The sequence below is a fragment of the Talpa occidentalis genome, unplaced genomic scaffold, assembly GCF_014898055.3.
Source record: "Talpa occidentalis isolate TD23 unplaced genomic scaffold, MPIMG_talOcc4v2.1 talOcc4.8, whole genome shotgun sequence".
Lineage (NCBI taxonomy): Eukaryota > Metazoa > Chordata > Mammalia > Eulipotyphla > Talpidae > Talpa > Talpa occidentalis.
The window spans coordinates 25,660,497-25,681,544 of NW_023605194.1; the positions used below are offsets into that span (position 1 = coordinate 25,660,497).

General features: G+C 36.6%; 2 protein-coding genes across 13 annotated transcripts in view; one reads left to right on the forward strand and one right to left on the reverse strand.

Moving 5' to 3' along the window:
- The window catches only part of LOC119233743 (protein FRA10AC1), a 42,700-nt gene extending 36,477 nt beyond the window's left edge, over nucleotides 1–6,223 (forward strand). For all 12 annotated transcript variants that reach the window (XM_054689948.1, XM_054689946.1, XM_054689944.1 and 9 more), the window contains 2 exons: nucleotides 2,468–2,546; nucleotides 4,685–6,223. In XM_054689948.1, coding sequence (XP_054545923.1) covers nucleotides 2,468–2,546; nucleotides 4,685–4,727 — 122 coding nt within the window. In that variant the 3' untranslated portion in view covers nucleotides 4,728–6,223. The remainder of the gene's footprint in view (nucleotides 1–2,467; nucleotides 2,547–4,684) is intronic.
- Nucleotides 6,224–7,647: 1,424 nt separating this feature from the next.
- Nucleotides 7,648–21,048, reverse strand: part of PDE6C (phosphodiesterase 6C) — a 30,841-nt gene continuing 17,440 nt past the window's right edge. Inside the window, exons 11-22 of the mRNA XM_037495996.1 lie at nucleotides 20,330–20,398; nucleotides 18,308–18,454; nucleotides 17,682–17,789; nucleotides 17,187–17,296; nucleotides 15,175–15,262; nucleotides 12,962–13,062; nucleotides 11,162–11,269; nucleotides 11,014–11,077; nucleotides 8,899–8,973; nucleotides 8,706–8,789; nucleotides 8,195–8,351; nucleotides 7,648–7,709 (exon numbers count right to left, since the gene is read on the reverse strand). Of these exons, the coding sequence (XP_037351893.1) occupies nucleotides 7,648–7,709; nucleotides 8,195–8,351; nucleotides 8,706–8,789; nucleotides 8,899–8,973; nucleotides 11,014–11,077; nucleotides 11,162–11,269; nucleotides 12,962–13,062; nucleotides 15,175–15,262; nucleotides 17,187–17,296; nucleotides 17,682–17,789; nucleotides 18,308–18,454; nucleotides 20,330–20,398 (1,173 nt within the window). The remainder of the gene's footprint in view (nucleotides 7,710–8,194; nucleotides 8,352–8,705; nucleotides 8,790–8,898; nucleotides 8,974–11,013; nucleotides 11,078–11,161; nucleotides 11,270–12,961; nucleotides 13,063–15,174; nucleotides 15,263–17,186; nucleotides 17,297–17,681; nucleotides 17,790–18,307; nucleotides 18,455–20,329; nucleotides 20,399–21,048) is intronic.

Below are 21,048 nucleotides of genomic sequence, written 5' to 3' on the forward strand. Positions count from 1 at the left end.
CTTCAGGAATTAGCGAGATCGTCAAGCATAGGTTGGGTAGCTACTTGCTATTTATGGTATTGCAATCAGAGGTTTATTCATTGGATAAGGGTTGAATTAAATATCTCCAAGATCTCCTCCCAACAGAGTCAATGACTTAAATTCTCATCCCTACTTGCCAATAATTGTAGCATAGATTTGACACTGATGCAAAAAACATCATTTCTTTATTCTGTTCTCCAGTTGTTATTGCTTTGGCAATACCCTGCCCATCTCTGGAGGTTGGAACAGTAATCATAAGAATATGTAGTTGGGTCACCCTCATGGAAGAAGGTATAGATTTATAGGGACCTTAAACGTATATAGTCCAGTCTTACAAATTTGATTTTCTAAGGCTCTTTGGCTACTTTTTGACATGTGCTCCTTCAAAGAGTATTCTGTTATATTCTGTTATAATGTTATTCTAAACTGATTTGGTTATTTAGTAAAACTGGATTGTCTGGTATCAGAAAACTGGTATAGAAAGCTGGCATGTAGGAAGTGCTCTAGAAATGGAAGAAAACAGATGGCTGTATGTCTTTTATACTTAGTGCTCACTTTTAAAGACCGTTTTCAGTTTTGATCTCTGACATCATTAATAGGGTAACACCTTAGTGATAACTTTTGGGGCCTGATTTTAGTTTTTCTGTGTTTTTTAAACCTAATGTCAGTGATTTTTCCTAAAAATAAGAGTGGAAGAAATTATGTATTTAATTTGGGACACAGGCATTTCTAATGCCTATCATTGAATGGAAATCTCACTCCCAAGGCTTTTCATTTTTATCAGCTTGTATGTAAATCATTAGAAATCTAAATATCCCTTATATGTATGCCATTTTTGTTAGATTGGTGCCAGAATAAATTCTGTTAGGGTCAAAGTTCAGACATGCATGTTGATTGAAGGATCAAAGTCTAGCAGGTGAAAGTGTAGAACCACAGTGGCAAATCAGTGCTGTTCTATTTTTGTGTTGTGTTTAACTAAGGGACATTCTGTATTGCCAGGCCAAATATGTGTCTGTTCTTTTTTAGGCTAATGGTCATTATTAGAGAGGCATTATTTGCTAATGGTATTATTTTGTAGGATATAATTTTATTGCCTCATAATAGATTTTTTAACATTTCATAATTTTTCATTCACTAATACAGGATAATCCATCTTGTTATTTTTTTAAATTGTTTTTACCGATTTAAAGTGAAAACTGATCACTGTTTAAAATCATTATGCTGGTCATTTAAAATACATTAAAAATTTGAAAATGATTAAAGTACAAAATAAAAGATTCAGGCAATAGAATCACTGTTTGGTTGGGCTTTACAAGCATATATGCATACACATATATATCATGCTATAGGTACCTACAGTGTTGCCATAGATGGTAACAGTTAATATATTAATATGTAATTGCTATATATAGATAGATCCATATATAAACATATATTTAGTGTTTTAAGCATAAATTAGGATATACTAATCATGTATTCTGAAACTTTTAAAAAATTTGATTGTAACACAGACATTTTTCCATGGGAATAAATAGATATGCCACGATTTTTAAAACAGCTATATAGTATTTATTTAACAGATTATTAATCCTTAATTGGTGGGAATTTAGGTTGTTTTTCTATTGTTGCTACTTTAACTCTGTAACTTAGGGTAAGTTCCCCGTGAGATTTTATTTTATTTTATTTTTTCAAAGATTTATTTATTTATGCATACAAGAGCAGGGGTACAAGGCCAGAGGTGGTGGGGAGGGGTGAGAGGATTCACCAGAGACAGAGCGGAGAACAGAACAGGCAGACTGATGAAATACGCTGCTGAGAGGAGCAGCGGGCTAGTCGGGAGAGGTCTGCTGCACCATGTGGGTAGCTCCCTGGCCAGCGAACTCGTGCTGCAGTGTTTGCAGATAGCTTCATAGGTTGCATCTTAACCCCTTACACCTCCCATGAGATTTTAAATGCTTACCATTTTTGCTGAGACTTGGGTATATCTCAGCTATTTTTTATATATATTTTTTAAGATTTATTTATTCATGTATACAAGAAGCAGGGCACAGGCCAGATGTGCGGGAGAGTGAGAGGATTCACCAGAGACAGAGCAGGGAGCAGAACAGGCAGATCCACTGAAATACTTTGCTGAGGGGAGCAGCGGGCGAGACAGGAGAGGTCTGCAACGCCAAGTGGGATTCTCGCCAGCCGGCCAGGATCAAACCCGCACTGCAGAGGCTGGGGACAGCTTCACAGCGCTGCTCTCAACCGCCTGTGCCACCCAGGGAGGCCCACCTTATTTATTTTTAAAAAGAATTTACTGATATGGAAGAATGACTTCAATTTCCAATGAGCCATAAGAGTTGAAGCTAAATTGCAGTTAAATTAAAAGTTAATTGTACCAGTGGTTAATTTGAAATGTGTTTAAAATACATACTTAACAAAATCTCTTTTAAATGAACAGGAAACTCTGATGAGGAAGAAAGTACTTCAGAATCCGAACTTTGGAAGGGCCCACTACCAGAGACAGATGAAAAATCACAGTAAGTCCTGATATTAATAGATAAACTTTCAGTTTAGAATGCTGTGACTACAGCCACAGTTTTTGCTAGTGTTTAATGGACATCTTGAAAGTCTATTTAATGCCTAAGACCAACTAGACTGGTTAAATCCTAGCCATTGTTTGTGTCCATAAATAGCCACGTTCTCCAGCTTCCTCTTGATAAATAAACCTTTCCTCAGCTCACCTCAACATGTGACCCTCTGGTTTTTGCTTCAGAGAAGAGCTGTTTACTAGCACCTACAGTAGCCTATTCATGATAATCTGATTGTCATAGACCCATACAAGGGAGCCCCTTGAAGATTTATGCAAATGTAAAAGTTTACTTGCTAACATACCCACATTAACCCCCAAAGACAGATAACTCAGTGCATATATTATGTGTTCTGCTGTGGGTAACAGGCACTGTCTGAATCGGGGGGCGATGTTACCAGTTGTTGTCATACACTGGGATATTTATCACTTGAACATTATCTGTTAAAAGAGGATAAGGTAATACCCACAGCATAGAGTTTATTGTGAAGACCTAATGAAATAAAGAATGTTTCATCTGGTACAACACCTACAAATATAGTAAGTTCCCAATAGATTTTAGTTCCCTTTTATTAGTCCCTAGACATATTAGTTCATAATAGATTAAGAGACCTTTGAATATGTCATAATTCACTAATTTTAAGCTGATTATAAACCTGCTTGCTAATTATTTGATATATTCTCAGTGTAACAGAAGTCAGCTTCTTTAGGAAAAAAAAAACAATTTCTAATAATAGAAGATTTTTAAAAACAAGATCACCTTTTTTTTTTCTTTTGGTGATCTTGACCTTTTTTTCCAACCAAATAAAGAATTCCCAAATGTGTAGTCAAATTATAAACAGTACTTATGTTCTTTACATAAAATATTATAAATAATATATTGCTATCCTAGTTAAACTGCTTTTAGCTTAAAATGAGATAATAGGTCCCAGAGTTAACTTACTGTATATAGATACATCAGTAAAACTTAAGAAAAATCTTCCTTAATTCAAAACTTTTTGTGACCTTATAAAAACTTGACATCAATTAATCACTGAACATCTAAGTCCACACAGATGTTTAATTAATTACATATATTTAAATTCTTACTATAGTTTTAAAAATTCTCCTGCATTTTGCTGTCTTGCTAGGATCATGGGAAATATCAAATTGCTCATTCTTAATTCTGTAATTAATTTTTTTCTTGAAATTTGAACATGGTTGTGATGACTTTCTGCATTCACAACTTTTTTAAACAAAATAGTGAATCTCTGACTTAAAATGACATTTTCTGAAGAGACTGGTGGACTAAATTTGATTGTCCAGCTTGATTCACTATTCCTAAGACAAAGAAAAGTAACCTTGCATTTACTACTCATAGCAACTCTATGAGGAATATAATTTTCAACATTTACAGATAAGGAAACTGAAGAAGTTAAGAATTTGCTCACCCAACTAATAAGTGACAAAGCTAGCATTTAAATACTGACTGACTTGAATGCCTGTGTGATTTCCACTCTATAACACTAATTTTTATTTGGTACTTTACAATTTTCATAATTTTTAACACATAATCTAATATTTCCTTTTAGAGTTGTACACTTTTAGATATAACCTTGACTATACAAGTACATAATGTATTTACCATTCTCAGAATAATAAAAAACCTATATCCTAAGCATATTTTTTTCTCCATTCCTAAGAGTAGGACTTGTATTTTTCTAAAAAGAAAATTTTCATTCTGTTTTTGATCATACTATAATTTGAAATGAGAAAGAACAAAGAAATTATAAAGTCAATGAAGAAAGTAAAGAGAAGAAATAACATTTCACAAAGACTTCAAAGTAAAATCTTAGGAAATATATACATTTAAGGAGACCTACCAACAACATATAGAACATTTTGATTTTAACCAATCTGTGTATAGTTATGATTATTCTAGAGTCTAAGAATTGCTTGATTGCTAAATCCTGAAATATATTGATATATATAGAATCACAAATATGTTGACTTAAAACATTTTATTTCTTTATTCTTGTATCTATCACCTAGCATTATTTTCTCTAATTGTTGATTTTAATCCATATGTATACTTTTTCTCTTAAATAGGGAAGAAGAATTTGATGAATATTTTCAAGATTTGTTCCTGTGAGATGCAGGAAAGAAGCCTATATTCCTTAATGTGAAAGTATACTTTGAAATTCTTCACAAAAGTTTTATTTATGAGTGGTAGCTTGAGTGGTTTGTCCTTAGAAATAAAAATCTAGCAGCTCTCAGGATGTCAGATGCTTTGGCAGTTCTTTAGTTTTATTAGGGCCACTTTCCCCCAACCTTTGTATATCTTTCCATTATTTATTTTCAACTGTTTTATCTGTAGCCCTGGAGAATAGAACTAATAAACTATACAGACATTCCATTGTTCTATGTTTTTAGGCTATTCCCCTACTTATTCATGTTTATCTTCCCTTCAATTAGTTTAGATTATTGGGGTCTCACAGAACTTACAAAGTAGATAAAGAATGTGGTCAGCCTCTACTTCTCTTGGATATAGTGACACTCTCCTGTTAATCACTTATTTTCCCATTACCATCTATTTTAGATGCCTTTCTTCCCCCATGCTTTTCTCTTGCTTCCTTTGTACCTTTACCACTTCGGGGAGTTTGTTATAATCAAATTTGACTTCCCAGTTTGTGGGTAATTTACTATAAAATAAATTAATACCACAGGAGACCAGAAGGGGTCCCCATAGTCTACAACAGTGGTGTGCTGACTTCCCCACAGAGATTACACAATGAAATAATTTAACTGAGTAATACTGTGTGTATAGAGCTTGTCCAATACAGTCATGTAAATATGGATATACTTCTAAGCAGGGATATACTGTAAGAGTAACTTCTTAGGGGCCACACCCTGAATGGGTCTGAGGATATGCTTCAGGAGATCTAAACACTCCTAGAAACTATGGCTAAATTTTTACTCTGTGTGGATTTTGGAGAAAGAGTCCATAACTTTCATCAAATTTTCAGAAGAGCTTATTTTTTTTTTTAAAGTGGAGACCCACTTATAAAGAGCAAATGGATGGATAGAAGAGAATTCAAGAAATGTTTCTACAGTTTTTATTACATGTGAAGCACTGTGCTGGACATTGCACACAGGAACTTTCTAGGAAATAATTATGCAGTCTTTTCTAAACTACCAGAAAATAGTAAAGTGGTATTAGTTTATTAATGTGTGTTACAGTCAGTGACATTCAGTCCCCCAGTTGCCTGGGGCTTTGAAGTTAAGTTTCATATACTTGCTCTTAAGCAAAGTTCTTATCTATGGCAGCCCTTCCTTGGTGGCAGTATCTTCTGTATAACAAAGTCTCTAAGATTCATATACCTTCAATTTATTATAATTTAGATACTTTTTAAAAGAAAATATGTGGCAAAATGTATGGCATAATTGTTATTTGGTCGGTTTTCTAATTTGTTCTGTGATTCAAGACAAGTAAAGAAAGAAAGCTCAAATTTCTCTGAAGCCCAGATATATATCATATAGTAGAAGTAGCTGATAGTCTTGTTTCTTTCACAATTCATTATTTGAAAGGTCCGGTTAGAAAGATCAAGTAATTATCTTTTAGAAGTGACCTCTATTGAATTCCTTCCAAACTGCTTTTGATAATGAAGTTCTTATATATCAAGTCATATGCTTCTTAATAATGCATAATATATATTACCTCATTTAACATGCATTAGGATTATTCAGGCAATGTCTTATAAATTGATAATTTTCTCAATAAGCAAAATAGTTCTGAACATTAAAAGAATTCTTAGTTGCACATAACAAAATAATTTATTTCAGACTTGGCAGGGGCAGAGGGAAAGGTATAAGACTAAAACATAGTTTGTAAGCTGCAAAAATGTTGTCGTCACCATTCCATTATCAAGGGTAAAAAGTAGAGGAAAGAAATGATAAGCATTTCAGGTGGAATAACATCTGAAATCCGTTTCTTTGTTTCATGTATAGGATTTACATATACATTGTATACTATATATCAACTTTTAGATTAAGACATGTTGATGAGAGACTTAGTTCAGGCAAGGGTTTGAGGTATGAATCATAATTATTAATATTATGGGCTAAATCATGTCCCCTGTCATTCATTATGTTGAAATCTTTTTGTTGTTGTTGTTAAAGATTTATTTATTTATACAAGAACCGGGGTAGAGGCCAGATATGTGGGAGGGTGAGAAGATTCACCAAAGACAGGGTGGGGAACAGAACAGACAGACTGACTGAAATATACTGCTGAGGGGAGCAGCAGGCGAGACAAGAGAGGTCTGCTCACCATGTGGGTATCTCCACGGCTGGTGGGGATAGAACCGGCACTGCAGAGGCTGCGGACAGCTTCACAGCACTGCGCTCAACCACCTGCACCATCAGGGAGGCCTCATATGTTGAAATCTTAACCCCTGGGACCTCAGTGTGTAACTATTTGGAGATATGATATTGAATGAGGTAATTAAGGTAAGATGAGATCGTGTGAATGGGCCTTAATTCAACGTGATTGGTGTCCTTAACGAAAAGAGATGAGAACACAGACACAGAGGGAAGACCATGTAAAGGCTTTACCCATACGACTCAGAGAAAGTTCTCACAAGAAACCAACCCCTGCTGACACCTTGATCTTGAACTTAGAGCCTCCAAAACTGTGAGACAACAAATTTCTGTAAAGCCTTCCAGTCTGTGGTATTTGGTTATGTTATCTCTAGCAAAAGAATATAATTAACAAGAGCTTTAAAGAATTGGTGACTACTTTTCAGGATTATATATTTTTAATTTAAAAGAAATTGGTACCCCCCCCAAAAAACATATTTTTGTCTTATTTTGCACTTTCCTTGAACTTTATTTTTCCGAGGGTTTACAGGATAGAGATATATTTTTCTCTTGGGAGTCACAGGGATGACTTTTCTGAAGCTTGTCTTACTCTGTCCTTGATCACTTGCTGACTGTAATTTGCTGAATTTTTTGAATGTTTTATTTTTCTTCAAAAGTAGAAACTATTTGACATTTAGACCTCTTGGATTATATTACAACATTTGACATGTCTTGGACTTTCTGTCATCACCACCACCTCCTGAATCTTCTGCAGCTAGTAAAAAGAAGAAAAAAGGTATTATCAGGAACCAGTGGATATAAAGTGTTTTGTTCCTATACTTTCATGATATTAGTAACAACTTTCTAGCTAAGTAGTGATTTTAACTTGTAACAAGTACTAAGGCTTTGAGCATTTAAAATTTTGAATTCATATTCAGATTTGGTCTATTAAAAACATAGAGTGTAATAAATGGCTGGCCAATTAGCATCTCAGTTTCTCAAGAAAAGCACTGAACTTCACAATCTGGGAATCATGAATTGTTGCTTTGTGCCAGGCACGAAGCTTGATGCCAGTCAGTTCATCTGCAGTCATATATAAGATTTTTTTGGAGTAGGGAAGATTGAAAACCATGAATCAACTTATAATTGCCAGCCTAAGTACAGTAAAGCAAGTTTCGCATTTATATTTTTTATGTTATATGAGATAAGTCAGCCTGATTTCGGGCTATTTTACTAAAGTGAAAAAAAATTCCATCTAACCTTTTCCAATCGTGTTTCCTTCTTCCTGCTTTTTCATCTCCTCTTCAATTACTTTCATCTTTTCCTCATACTCATCAGCTAGGGATTTCCATTTTATTCTATTATTCTGAAGACCATTCAGCATTGGTGTGATTTCTTTGTGAAACCGTGAGAACTCCTAGAGAGAATTTTTAGGCCAGAAACTACTTAAATCCTAGAGTTGATTTTGATTACTGTGCAGAGAAAGCTGTAAGGAGTCATACAGTGTTCACAGCTGCGAGAAAAAGCTTAACACCCTGGAAATTTCTTTCCTACCTGCCTAAATTGCCTGTTCAGTTTGCTGGGATCTGAGTTTTCTCTCCATTTATTCCACCCCTGAATGAGACATAAGGGTAATACTTCAAACAACTTTGGAGAATTAAGAACATCCCTAAATGCTTTCCCTGTAGGGTTCCCCTTTGATTTTGGGTACAGTTTAAAAAATTCTTATGCAGAAAACTATATAGTTCACTCAAATAATCAATTTACTTACCTTATATACAAAAGTACAGACAAAATCAATAAACCCAACTTGAAGTTTAGGTAGCTCATCTTTTTTGTTTCTGTCCATCATAGGCTAGAAAAAGAAAGAAGTTCTTTTAAGATAGTTTTCTAAGACTCTGAACAAAATAGACTGATTTGTATTGAAATTTTTAATAAGTAGTCATTTATATGTAAGGCTTTACAATAGGTTGTTGCTGCAGCACTGTTCTCTCCAGATCTCCTTGTTCCCAAAATTCATTTGCAACCAGAAGTGCTACCTGCAAATAAGAAAGGCTTGGTTTATGAAAGCCACTTCAGAAATTTGCATTTTGTTTTTATGGCATTTAAGGATAGAGTTTATAGTTAATGCTTGAGGTATTGTCATCCCTTGTGATCTTTGGTTTAAAGATGCCGTTTACAGATTATATTGAAATGGAAAAAAGGAAATTCTCTTCCCTACTACAGTGTTCTAGATTCATTCTGGGAACATCGGTCTCTTGTTATTGCCACAATTTCCCAACAATAAAAGGGAGCCACGGGAGAATGTATAATTTCTTCAAACATGCTTTGAGCTGTAATGCTTTCCATGTCCTCTTACCCTGCTTATCTGTTAGCACCTAGTATATATATCTTCATGGGCACACATGCACACACATGCAGCTCTACTTGATTACCTTGTGAGGCTATTTTAGGGTTAATTTATATAGTTTCAAAAAAATAATCAAGTTCATTGAACACTTGCTAGCTGCCTTACATTGGTATGAGTCAGGCTTAGGTGACCTTTTACTTTAAGATGCTCACGGTCTAGTGAACAGTCAGGAAAATAATGAGGTAAGCACATAATAGTTATAGCATTAAAGTACTATAGATCAAGAAGGGAATAAAGATGTTTCAAAAAGAGGTTGCATTTCTACTGTATCAAGAAGAAATGGTAGTTGGCCAGGTAAAAAGAAGTGAAAGAATGTGCAGATAAAATTGAGCATCAATCGTGTATGCAACTAGGCACTTAGAGAGTGAAAGGTGGTGACGGGAAAGAGTGGTGGGAAATAAAGCAGGGCTGTGAATTAAGCACAGGCAGTGACAGGCCATGCAAAACTTGCTGGACAGTTTGAACTTGATTCTCTAGGCCAGTGGTTCCTATTGCTTGAGTCTACAGTTCCTCCAAAGTGTACTAGAGGTCCAAGAAGATGGAGACCAAGAAAGATTAAAGCTAAGGTAAGTTTGCTTCTTTCTTTTTTATGAAGTTATTTTTGTATACCTTTATTGGGGAGAAAGTGAATTTAAAAAAAAAAGTTTAAACCCTCTGGCAATGGGGAGTTTAGGTTTTTAAACCTTAGAGGGCTGAGCTGAACTCTATAAAAAAAACAGCAGCTCAGAGGGCTGGGGATTTAAGGATGAGAGAATCACTTAGGAGGCTCCCACCAGAGTTCTGGTGACTGAAGTGGTAGCAAAGGTGCAAGGCAGAAGTGACTATGAACAGCGGATGAATTCAAGCAAAACTGCTTGGTGATTGTGTACATAACAGGAGGAAGAGCCGGTAAGCCAGGGTGAAAGAAGCACAAGTGTCTGTTTTTGGACCTGATGGCTCCAACTTGACAGTCTACATTTATAGCTAAACCCCGTTAACTCTGGTCTCTCTTCTACTTAACAGTTTCCCTAGAAGTTAGGGAAAGAGAGATGCATCTCTAATCCATTTGAAATCAACTGGTAAACTAGTGGTTCCCCACTCTTGCTCCCCAAGGTTGGGGAAGGCACCTTTAAACCTCAGGTCACAGTGATGCTTTCTAATAATTGACAGCTCATTAAGAAGGGATTGGAGGAAGAAAACCACCTTGACAGAGGAAAGCATCAGGGAATTACCATACGTGTCTTTTGCTGATTTATTTCTATTACAAACTCATTCTCTGAATAATTTTATATAAACTTTATTTACAGTCTGTTGAATGATAAGGAGTTCTTTTTAAAAAGCTTTTCTTTCCAAGATTTCCTATATTTGCCTTGTTCTGGGGATTAATCAAATAACCAATATTTTACTGACATTTGTGAGTTCTTGAAAAATATTTGCTTCATTAACAGAAGCCCAACAGGGAACACTTTATTTTGTCTTCTCAAGTTCCTTTTTTCTTCTTTTTGGATTATAAACCAATTGTTTGATAGGATAATTCAAGTGTAATGAAAAATAGTTGTTTATAAAATATATAATTATATAATTGCTAGCAAAAATGAAATTCTGAGATTGCCAGATCTTCCTGTTCACTTTTATCTGGGACCTAGAAAATACCTGAGAGGGTGACAGAAAAGCATACATAACTACTCGCCTGACTTTGTACCTCCCAAGGCTTGGTTATAGCTGACAAGTCACATGCAGTCATCATCATTGCCCTTTGGAAGAAAACAAAAACAGAAAACAGAAAAATCAGAATGAATAATTTTTTACCTAAAAAGTAATAATATTCAGCTTCTCACATGATAATCTCTTTTTTGGTTGGATCATTCGTTACATATTTGATGGCCTCTTGTTCAGTTTCCATTTTTTTGCAGGCATCCACAATTTTTTGAAACATGGTTCTCTTCCTAAAAAAAGAAAAAAAGACAACTGCAACAATTTAGCATATAAAAGCAGAGTGGAAGGTATCTTTAGCAAATGCTTTTCAGATTCTATGTTCCCACTTTGCATTGGATGTCTACACATTGTAGTCTAAAATTGATAAATTTGAATATTTTAAAACAAAGTTACATGTAACAGAGACATCATACCATAAACAGGAAGGTGACAGATTGTGGTGAGATATTTATATTGCATGAAACCAACAAAAAAATTAGAACCCAAAATATTTTAAAATGCTCAATCTTACTGATAAACAAGGAAATACAAATCTAAGCAACAAGATAACATTTAACACTCAGATTAGTAAAATTAATTAATTAATTAAAAATGTGCCCAGATTTAGAGTATTCCAGACACTGGATAAGGGAAACCCCGGTACACTACTAGTGGGAGTTTGAATTGGTATTCTGGAGTGACAACTGCTGCTGGCATAAAGTTGAAGATACACAAACTCTACAGTGATCCCACATCTAGATATGGACCTTAAACTCTTAGATGTACAAGGATATACAGTGTATCATTGTAGGCAAAGATGAAAAATTAGAAACAACCTAAATAGCAGTGAACAGAATGATGGCAAAATTATGACATACTGATATTTTTGAATATACAGTTAAATGAACTGGATCTCCATTTACCATCAAGGGTAAATCTTTAAAACAAAATGTTGGATGAAAGTAGCAACTAGCAGAAAGGTATATACAGTATGATACCATTTATGGAATATTTTAAAGCAACAACATATAAAAACATGGATGGAAAGGAGGGATAAACATTGACATGACGTCAGAATAGTGATATCTGTGGAGAAGGGGTTTTTGTGGTGGAATGGGGATAGAATATCTCAACTGCATCATATTTGTCCTCCTTAAAAAATGACCTAAGAAATGTGTCAAAATCATAGCATTTGTTGATCTGGGATCATGGATATTTGGATATCGGTTATATTATTATAAGTATCAGTCTTCATATTTGAAATGTTTAATAATTAAATTTTAAATTATGAAGAATCAGCATAAGTTGACATTGTCAATCTGAGTCCTTAAATATATGGACCCTGTTAGTTCATTTTATTCTAATCCATTTTCACCAAACAACTTTATAAGTTCACTTATAAGAAAATATACAGAAGCTTGGGGTTTGTGGTTTTGGTAGTGTTATTATAAATAGACTGGTGCTGTGCTGTGTATAGCTTAGAATTGCATGAGTTTGATCAGTGCGTGTCAGTATTTCCAAGATTGCTCAGCAACCAGACTCTGACAGGATCAAGTGTCTGAGCCTGCAACACTAAATACCAGACTCCAGCCATGGAGAATTCTCCAGGATGAAGCTGGCACCTCACAAGGGTTCATGGCACTGCTCTTCTGGCAGAGCCCCAGCCTTGCTGCATTCAGACATCTTCAGTTCAATTCAAACTTCTTCAGGTAACAAACTACTTAATGTTCGGTGTTAAGCTTTTTAAAATACGTTTCCAGATGTCTAATAAATTCATTTTCTGGCACCTAGAACATATTCCATCAATAGTCCAAAAGAAAAATAAATAAATATGTGTGTGAATAAGTTCCTTTTAACTTTAATGTAATGGATCATTTATGGACGGTAGAGCTATGTAGAGTATAAGGGAGTTCTGTCAGGGGTTGGGGGAGTTCTGTACTTACTTAAAATATAAAGCCAGGTCAGTTGCTATGATTGCAATTTCAAACAGATGAATAACTGTTTCAAACTGACGTTTATTTAGGTTCTGGAAGATGTTTAAACTCTGTAAGGGGAAAATTCATAATAAAGTCCAATTATTAACTTATCTTTGATTCAACAAACCAAGTTATTCTTAACAAAATAACAGCTGGTTTAGAATACAGGTCGCCCTTATCCTCAAAGTAGGTTCTAAGCCTTAGCTCTACTAGGATAAAAGGACAATTTAGGGGGAAGTCTTACAATATGCGAAAAAAAAATATCTGAGTAATGCCCACATTGCTATATAAATCCTAAGGGTTTCCCTTATTTAAAAATTAAAGTTTTTAAATGGAAATATTTTCTTATATAATAGATAAATAAATAAATAGAAAGAAATGCATTGTCTCCCCATATATGTAAAGCACATCTGGTGGCTAAAAATTTCCATTTTTTAAGCATTCAATTTCCCTGCTTGTAAAAAGTTCTGATTGCATTGCCTAGCGACTCTATTTACAGGCCTTAAAAGTCTGCAATTAGCTGGTTAAATAGCATTGTGGAGAGCACCTCCCCAAAGAGGTATGGATGACCAACATGCAGTAGTCCTTTCAGAATGAATAATAAGCCTTCTCTCAAAACCAGTTCAGACTCCAGAGTAAATGACACTAAAAAATTTAGGATGGAAAACCACAACTCTATTACAAAATTTTAAATCCCAGAAGGGAAAAACATACATAATACTAAAAGTCTTCCAATGTTAAATCATTTAAATATTTGGTTACAGTTTTGAAAATTTTGCTTTAGTAAGTAAATGTAAAATTAAGTAATGTTATATTTGACACTGCCTGTGGTATCACATAATTAGTGGGATGTACAGAAATTTTTACCCCAAAATGTAAGATTGTTCCAAATGGTGAAAACAAGACAAACAAATTGGTCCTGAATTACTTTCAATTTTATTCCATTTAATTCCGTTATCAAAATAACAACAGATATTATCATTTTGATGGAATTAATTCTCCTGGAGGGAGCTTTAATTTCATAACAAAATTATTACAGTTTATATTAAACGCAGATTCCTGGGTCTGAACCCCAGCGAGTCCAGTCAGCAGGTGTGAAATGAAGCCCAGATTCATTTTTAACCACTTGCCCACCCACTCTGTTAAATGCATGATTCTGACGCTGTTGGTCTGGGTCCACATGTCTGCACATTCCATCAATCACAAGCTGTTAAAAACACTCAAGTCTGTTTTGCCATTTTTCTCTTTTCTGCCCAGACATTCTGCCTCACAAGCTTTACTTGACTTTCCAGTATCTAGGAGAATGTTATCTCTGTACCAGGACATACTCCTCTGCATTCCCTTTCCCAAAACTTTAATAAACAATTATTACAGAAATTGAGAACAGCCCCATTGTATGGAGGGTTACTGCAGCGACAAAACTGTGTTCCCTGACATCTACAGTGTGCCTCATTTAAATAAGTTTTGGTTTAGAACTTTCTCAAGAGTTTTTTTTTTTAAATTACAACTAGATTATATCTACAACTTTTCCCCAAACCTATATGCCCTAAAATAAAATTGATAGAAGGAAGAATGAATGGTTCCTTCAGAATGTTTGTGGTACATGGTAAATGTAAATCAAAGTGAATTCAAGACCAAGCTCACGGCTGCCCCCTGCTTAAAGCTCTCACTGACCTCTCATGCCCTGCCCACTCCTGAATGTGATGTCACCCCCTGGCACTTCTGGAACCTTGTTCAGTGCCTCTCTGATGGCAATTTTCTGATTGATGATCCATGGCTGCCTTCATTACCAAAGCTTGACTTTCTCAAAAGTAAGGACCATATCCTACCTATGGTGTCTCCTGTGAGCCAATAAGAAAACAATGGCTAGTAGCCTCCTTTCCCCTAGATTTGCACTTCAGGGCGTACAGGACCCCTATCACATCCACCATAGCTTTTTCTTCTTTCTCCACAGACTCACAGAGGTTCTGTGAATTTCCAAGGCTCTTTTCTCCTTTATGTCAGCTACTTCTAACGTGGTCGTTCAGAAAAGTTTGCAATTTAGCAATTTATCAATTGGTTTCAATGAGCATCTACACTGCCAACCTCCAAAACACAAGACCCTCATCTTTCCAAACATTTTTTATGGTTATTGCTTTCATCCAGAGTTTGAGACCTGGGCTAGAGAGAAGCTCACACACCTCATCTTGTAGAAGAGTCTTACTATACTCCAGGTGGTGCCTTTCCAAAATGGAAGATCCATGAAGCTTTGCTAGCGGAGACGTGGATCTAGGAGGGAAAGGATATGCTGTACCTTTAGCTGTGTAAAGGTTACACGTTAAATCCATATAATACAGAACCTTTATTGTCTCAGAATTTTTTTCAGCTCTTCCCTCTCCTTTCCTAATGCCTGTGAATTGGTCAAAGTTGACATATTGGAAAAGTTGGTCTTTTAGATTTAACAGATGAGAATATGCTCTTTAAAGAAATCCTTTGAAAAACCGTAATTTGTTCAATGAGTTAAATGAATTGTTTAAACTAGAAAGCTTGGATTAATCCCTGTATCTAAAATATTTGAGTTCCCTGGAGCTTATAGTTGTGGACTACCATTTATACATCCCTTTGATGAACAGAAGGATCCATATAGACTCCAAACCCAGACTGGGATGTGACCACATCCTTTCTGCAAACCTAGGAGCGAGAGGCCACATCCAACTTGGCCACTTACTTTTATCTAAGACAAGTTTTGACTTCACCATTTTGAGCTTGTTTCATTATCAGTGAAATAAGGGGATTCTAGAACCTCCCCCGTGGAACTAACTGTTATAGGATTAAGTGAGGCAGTGGGTATCAAGATCTTAGCCTGGCCTTTAGCACACAGTAGGTACTCAATAAATGTTTAGTTCTTTGGGAATGGAAATAGCTATTACACTACTGATTGGGAGGGAGGAAGAGAACTCAAGGACTAATGGGAATCTTTGGTTCAGGGTTGAAGAACAGCCAGCATGCGCTGGATCCTCTAGAGGATAAACCCCTTACCCAAAGGCAGAGTGGAGTTCCTCTTTTCAAGACAAAGCCTGATAGGTAGTATTACTGAAGGGGAGAAGTCACTGCTCACAAGGAACTTTTTATTCACTGAATAAATTTTTCTCAAATACTGTGTAGTATATATAAATAGAAATATATGCATATATATATATATATATATAATTCCATTTGATTTGAATAAAAGTCTTTAAGGGGTAAATACTATACCCATCAGGTAGTTAAACTGAATCTCAAATAGACAAGTGATTCGTCCAAGGTTCCTCCACCAGGAAGTCACTGGACCCCATACACCCAGACTCCTAAGCTTCTTTTCTTTAAAATGCCTCACTATCCCTGGAGAGGGCTAGGCTGTGTGTCAGAAAGAGGGCAGAGTATGGCGAAGGCAGATAGAGCATCTTAAAGGTCATTTCCAAGGAGCTAGGCTGGCCATGGGCATTTCTCATTCTATATCCTGAAGAGTGCCAATGACGTAGTAACAGTAGCAACAATACCTAATATTTAGTTACTGCCAAGAACCTCCCTGGCCTGAGTGTTTCATGTGCATGATCTCATTTATTCTTTACCAGGACCTTGTGTGTTAGGTGTGGTCGTTATAATTCTTACTTTCAAAATGAGGAAATAGAGCCTCAGAAAGTTTGAATAACTTGTGAACCCAAAGCTGTCTGACCTGAGAGCTGCAGCTTAATTATTACACTTCCTTTCTTAGAGCAAGAGAGGAACATGGTGAGGACATGAAGGGGGAGGCCATCTGAAGGAGAATTGGGTGGAAGCAAAGGCCCAGGAACATGAGCACGCAGGAAGAGATGATCTCTAACTTGAGCTGAAGGTGTTACACAGGTACAAGTATAAGCCTAAGATTAATGCACCTTAATATATTAATTATATACCTTGATTCAACAAAGTTGGAAAAAGAGTGAAGACATTTTGCTAGTGAGGCTGGGCACATTGGAAGTGGAAACAAAAAGGAAAAGGAGAGGCAGACCCCAGAGGGAAGAGCAGACATTCTTATGAGGGCTGAAGCTCAGGAGGGAGTAAAATGTGCACCTGAGCTGCCAAATGTGATGAAGGAGGATTGATTGGGCAGAGAGACAGACAAGTTTTCTTCTCTCCTCCCGTGCCTTCAAACATCACTGATTTGTGCATCCCACTGCGTATGTTCACTTACTTCATTTGATACAAATTATTGGTGCCTCTGTGGTCAATGTCATGGCAGAAAGCAGCAGCAAGCATGGCAAAGGCTTCAAGATCTGTGTAGTATTTCTTTAGTTTTCCTCTCTGAAAAATAAATGTTTATTTGCTTGCATTAATACTCCCCTATAGCAGGACAGTGAGTCCTGCTTGCATGGAGGTGGGGACCCTCTGTGTTTTTAGAGAAAAATGGTTTTATTTCATGAATTTTGTGGCTCGTTCTAGGCAATTACAAAACCCAGCAGATAATGGAATTTTTCTTTGAGGAAGACATCAGAGTGGTGAGGAAGACAACCAAGTGCCCAGTGATGCCAGCGTTTCCTGGCATCATCTGCAGGGGCACTGGGGTTTATGGGACTGTGTCAGACAATTCCAAAATAATGGATCTAAAATGAAGCACCGTATCCATTTCTCATCATGTTCAGGAGGGAAGCATGTGAGTTCACAATTATTCCCAGCACCCTGCACTTACCATCAGCAAAGTAAACATGGTCTGTCCCACGTTGAACCCGTGGCGCCAGTTGTGATAAGTGACGGATCGGTACCCTTTTCTCACAGTGTACATCCACCTGGTAAGAACCTGTCACCAAAAGAAGACACTACCGTTCAGACTTTGGAATAGAGCTCTCAAGGTTGGAAGGTCGATGACAATCTTATCTAAGAAGGTATGCTGGTCTTGTTTACCTGGTTTAAGGTGCTATATTGACAAAGTTAATAATAATTTAATACCCAACTGCAGCTGATCTTTTTTTTTTTTTTTAAGATTTATTTATTTTTGCATACAAGACCTGAGGTATGGGCCAGAGGTGTGGGGGGTGAGAGGATTCACCAGAGACAGAGTGGGGAACAGAACAGGCACACTGACTGAAAATCACTGCTGAGGGGAGCAGCGGGCGAGATAGGTCTGCTGCGCCATGTGGGTTAGCTCCCTGGCCAGGGATTGAACTTGTGCTGCAGTGGCTGAGGATAGCATCATAGTGCTGAGACTTAATCCCTTGTGCCACCACGGAGGCCCTGAAGTTGATCTTTTGAAACACAGGAAACATGAGTGAAATATAGTAACAGAATCGCAGTATTGTAAGTCAGAAACCATCTGACCTCTACAGGTACTCGGAATTTCTCCACCACATTTATTTCATAAAACAGTCGTAGTCCACACTTAATCAATCCATGCTCTGTGATGGGGAAGTCACTGAAGTGGAATTCACAAAGGTCTACTGCCTTCAGGTCTGGCAGGTCCTCTTTCTGTTGAAATAAGGACGATTTGTTTCAGGTTACATGGATCTTTTCTCTCTTTGTGGTCTCTGCGGGCCTACCAGATGGACATGCAGGAACAATGCAGTTCACTGGGCTCTTACTGAGTTCATCACATGCCCTTAATACTGTGCTAACATAGCTCAACAAAATTACAATAGAAGAATTCCACCTATAATTCACTGAAGCAAGCAGTTTACATATATTATCCTCATAGTAAATGTGCCAGTTATCCCCATTTTCCAGATGGTGAAACTGAGACTCAGCTATATTAAGAAACTTTCTAAATGATTTTCAAGTCCAGTGGTTCTTTTCTTTCTATGTTGTAAAATAAAATGCTTAGTTGTAGCAGCCTTACCTATGCTCAATACTCAATTTTCCTATCCAAAAATATTTGGTAAACAGTACATTATCATTCATTCAATTCTATCATACTGTCTTTGCATGCTCAGTGACTCTTTCCCACCAGATAGTGAACTCCACAAGGGTGGAGGGGGTCCTGTCTTATCTGCTGTGGTATCCAGGAACCTTCAGTGCCTCTCCCATCAAGGTGCTCAGCAAACGTTCACTGAATGAACTGCACAGCATATTGGAACACTCGCAGACATCTCATTTAACCTACACCTTGTTAGGACTTAAGACCAAAAAAAACAGTGAACTAAGCACATGAATAATGACATGGCTTGGGAAATAAAAATAATGGATCATGCTCTAAGGAGTTTAACGTATTGAAATGAATGTGCAATATAAACCAGTTAAGGGTGAGATCTCAGAAAAATCACAGGGCATAGCATCAAGTATCTGTGTGAGAAATGGAATACCAGAGGACAGGTGGAATTGGGAAGAAGGCGAGGGGAGACTAAATGAGGAGAGATTCTGAAGGGGAGTGTATTCAGCTGATCTGGTTAAGGGAAGGAGAAGGTGATCCCCTGGGAAAAGAGAAAGCACCAGGGGTCTGGAATTAGCAATCCTTGGCCCTTAACTGTGCCGAGTTTCCTTCCCTCAGTAACTTTAAGGTTTCCCAGGCGTAAGTCATGCTCTGTTCATACAACACCAAATGACATATAGCTGCTTTAAGTAAAATTATTGTTTCTGGCACCCCAGCCCCTGAGTCTGGATGGCCCCTCACACCCCTGCCTTTCTCCCTTCTTCCTGGGGTTCTCATCTCCTCCTGGGCTCCCTTCTCACCAATGCCACTCAGACTGGTCACTTGAGGCAGAGGTGATAAATAAGTCTCAACTCAGTGCTGGAATCTTTAAAAGGAAATTAAAATTTATATTCTGGAACTGAAAATAATCATCTGTTTTTAAAAATATTGAGTGAATTTAGCAGTAGGTTGTAGAAAGTGGATTTGGATAGGTTTAACAGTACACACCAAAATATAGGATTAATGAACTGAAAGAAATATTATTTTCAACCAGAAAAAATGGGGTGGACTAGTGGCAACAACAAGAAGTGATTTCCTCAGGATCCAGAGGAGAAATGAGAGGTGGCAGGTTGCAGTCATACCTGAGGGTCTATGTTCTGTTTGATTCTGCCCCATCCTCTGGGGTGACCATGGTGCAATCCTAAGGTATTGGGATGAACTGGGCCATGATATCCCTACATCCTGTGCATAGGATCTGAAATCCCTAGTGTCCTAAGCAGTTGTCTAGTTTAGCTGTGTTTATAAGGGATCTGTGTGAACTGGAGTGCACTGCAGAAAACAAAGAAGAAAAGTAGAAACCAGATCATTCTTTAGAAGAAATCTTTCTTTTCAGCCTTGAGAGGTGCCAGGGAAGAGGAAATTCAACACTGATTTGAAAAATGAGAATGTTCTCATATGTTTTATTAAAGGGGCAATAAGGATAGAAGTAAAACACTTACCAAAATGGTTACAAGTTGTTTTTCTTCACAGTCTTCAATTACATCTATATTTAACTTCTCTTTAAATTTCTAAATGTAAAAGAAATTGAGGTGTAAAATTCCTATAAAAAAGAAAATTTCTATCTGATTTCTCTACTCTTAAAATCAGTTAAAATATATCTAAAGTATGATATAATGAATTCTCTATAACTCCCAAATGTAACAATAGCTAGAAAAAGAGAGAACAACTTACATCTATTTTTCTATTAGTTTATAGAAATTTCCCTCATGTCCAAAACTTCAAATCCTCAAATCAAATTTCTTTTAATGCTCAAAGCACCCAATAAGCTCAAACCAAAAAGAAGAAATTCACACAGTCAAACTATACCTAAGCACATACTCCAAAAACCTATGAAAATAAAGGAATAGAGATATTTTTAATAGAAATCCAGAAGTGTGTGATATTTTCCCTCCATTTGTGGTGATTAGAACTCTGTTAGCAAATATCTACTCACTCCCCCAACATCTTGGTCATGTTTGGTCAATGAGGATTTTAGTGATTGTGATGGGGATAAAAACTTGAAATGTCCTTGCACAGTTGGATTTGCTCTCTTATACTCTGTCAACACTATGAAAATAACACCTATCAGGTAGCTGCTGGTCAAAAAAGGATGAGAGATGCATAGGGCAAACCAAACTCACAGCTTGGAACCAAGCCCAACCAAAATCAATGGAAGCAT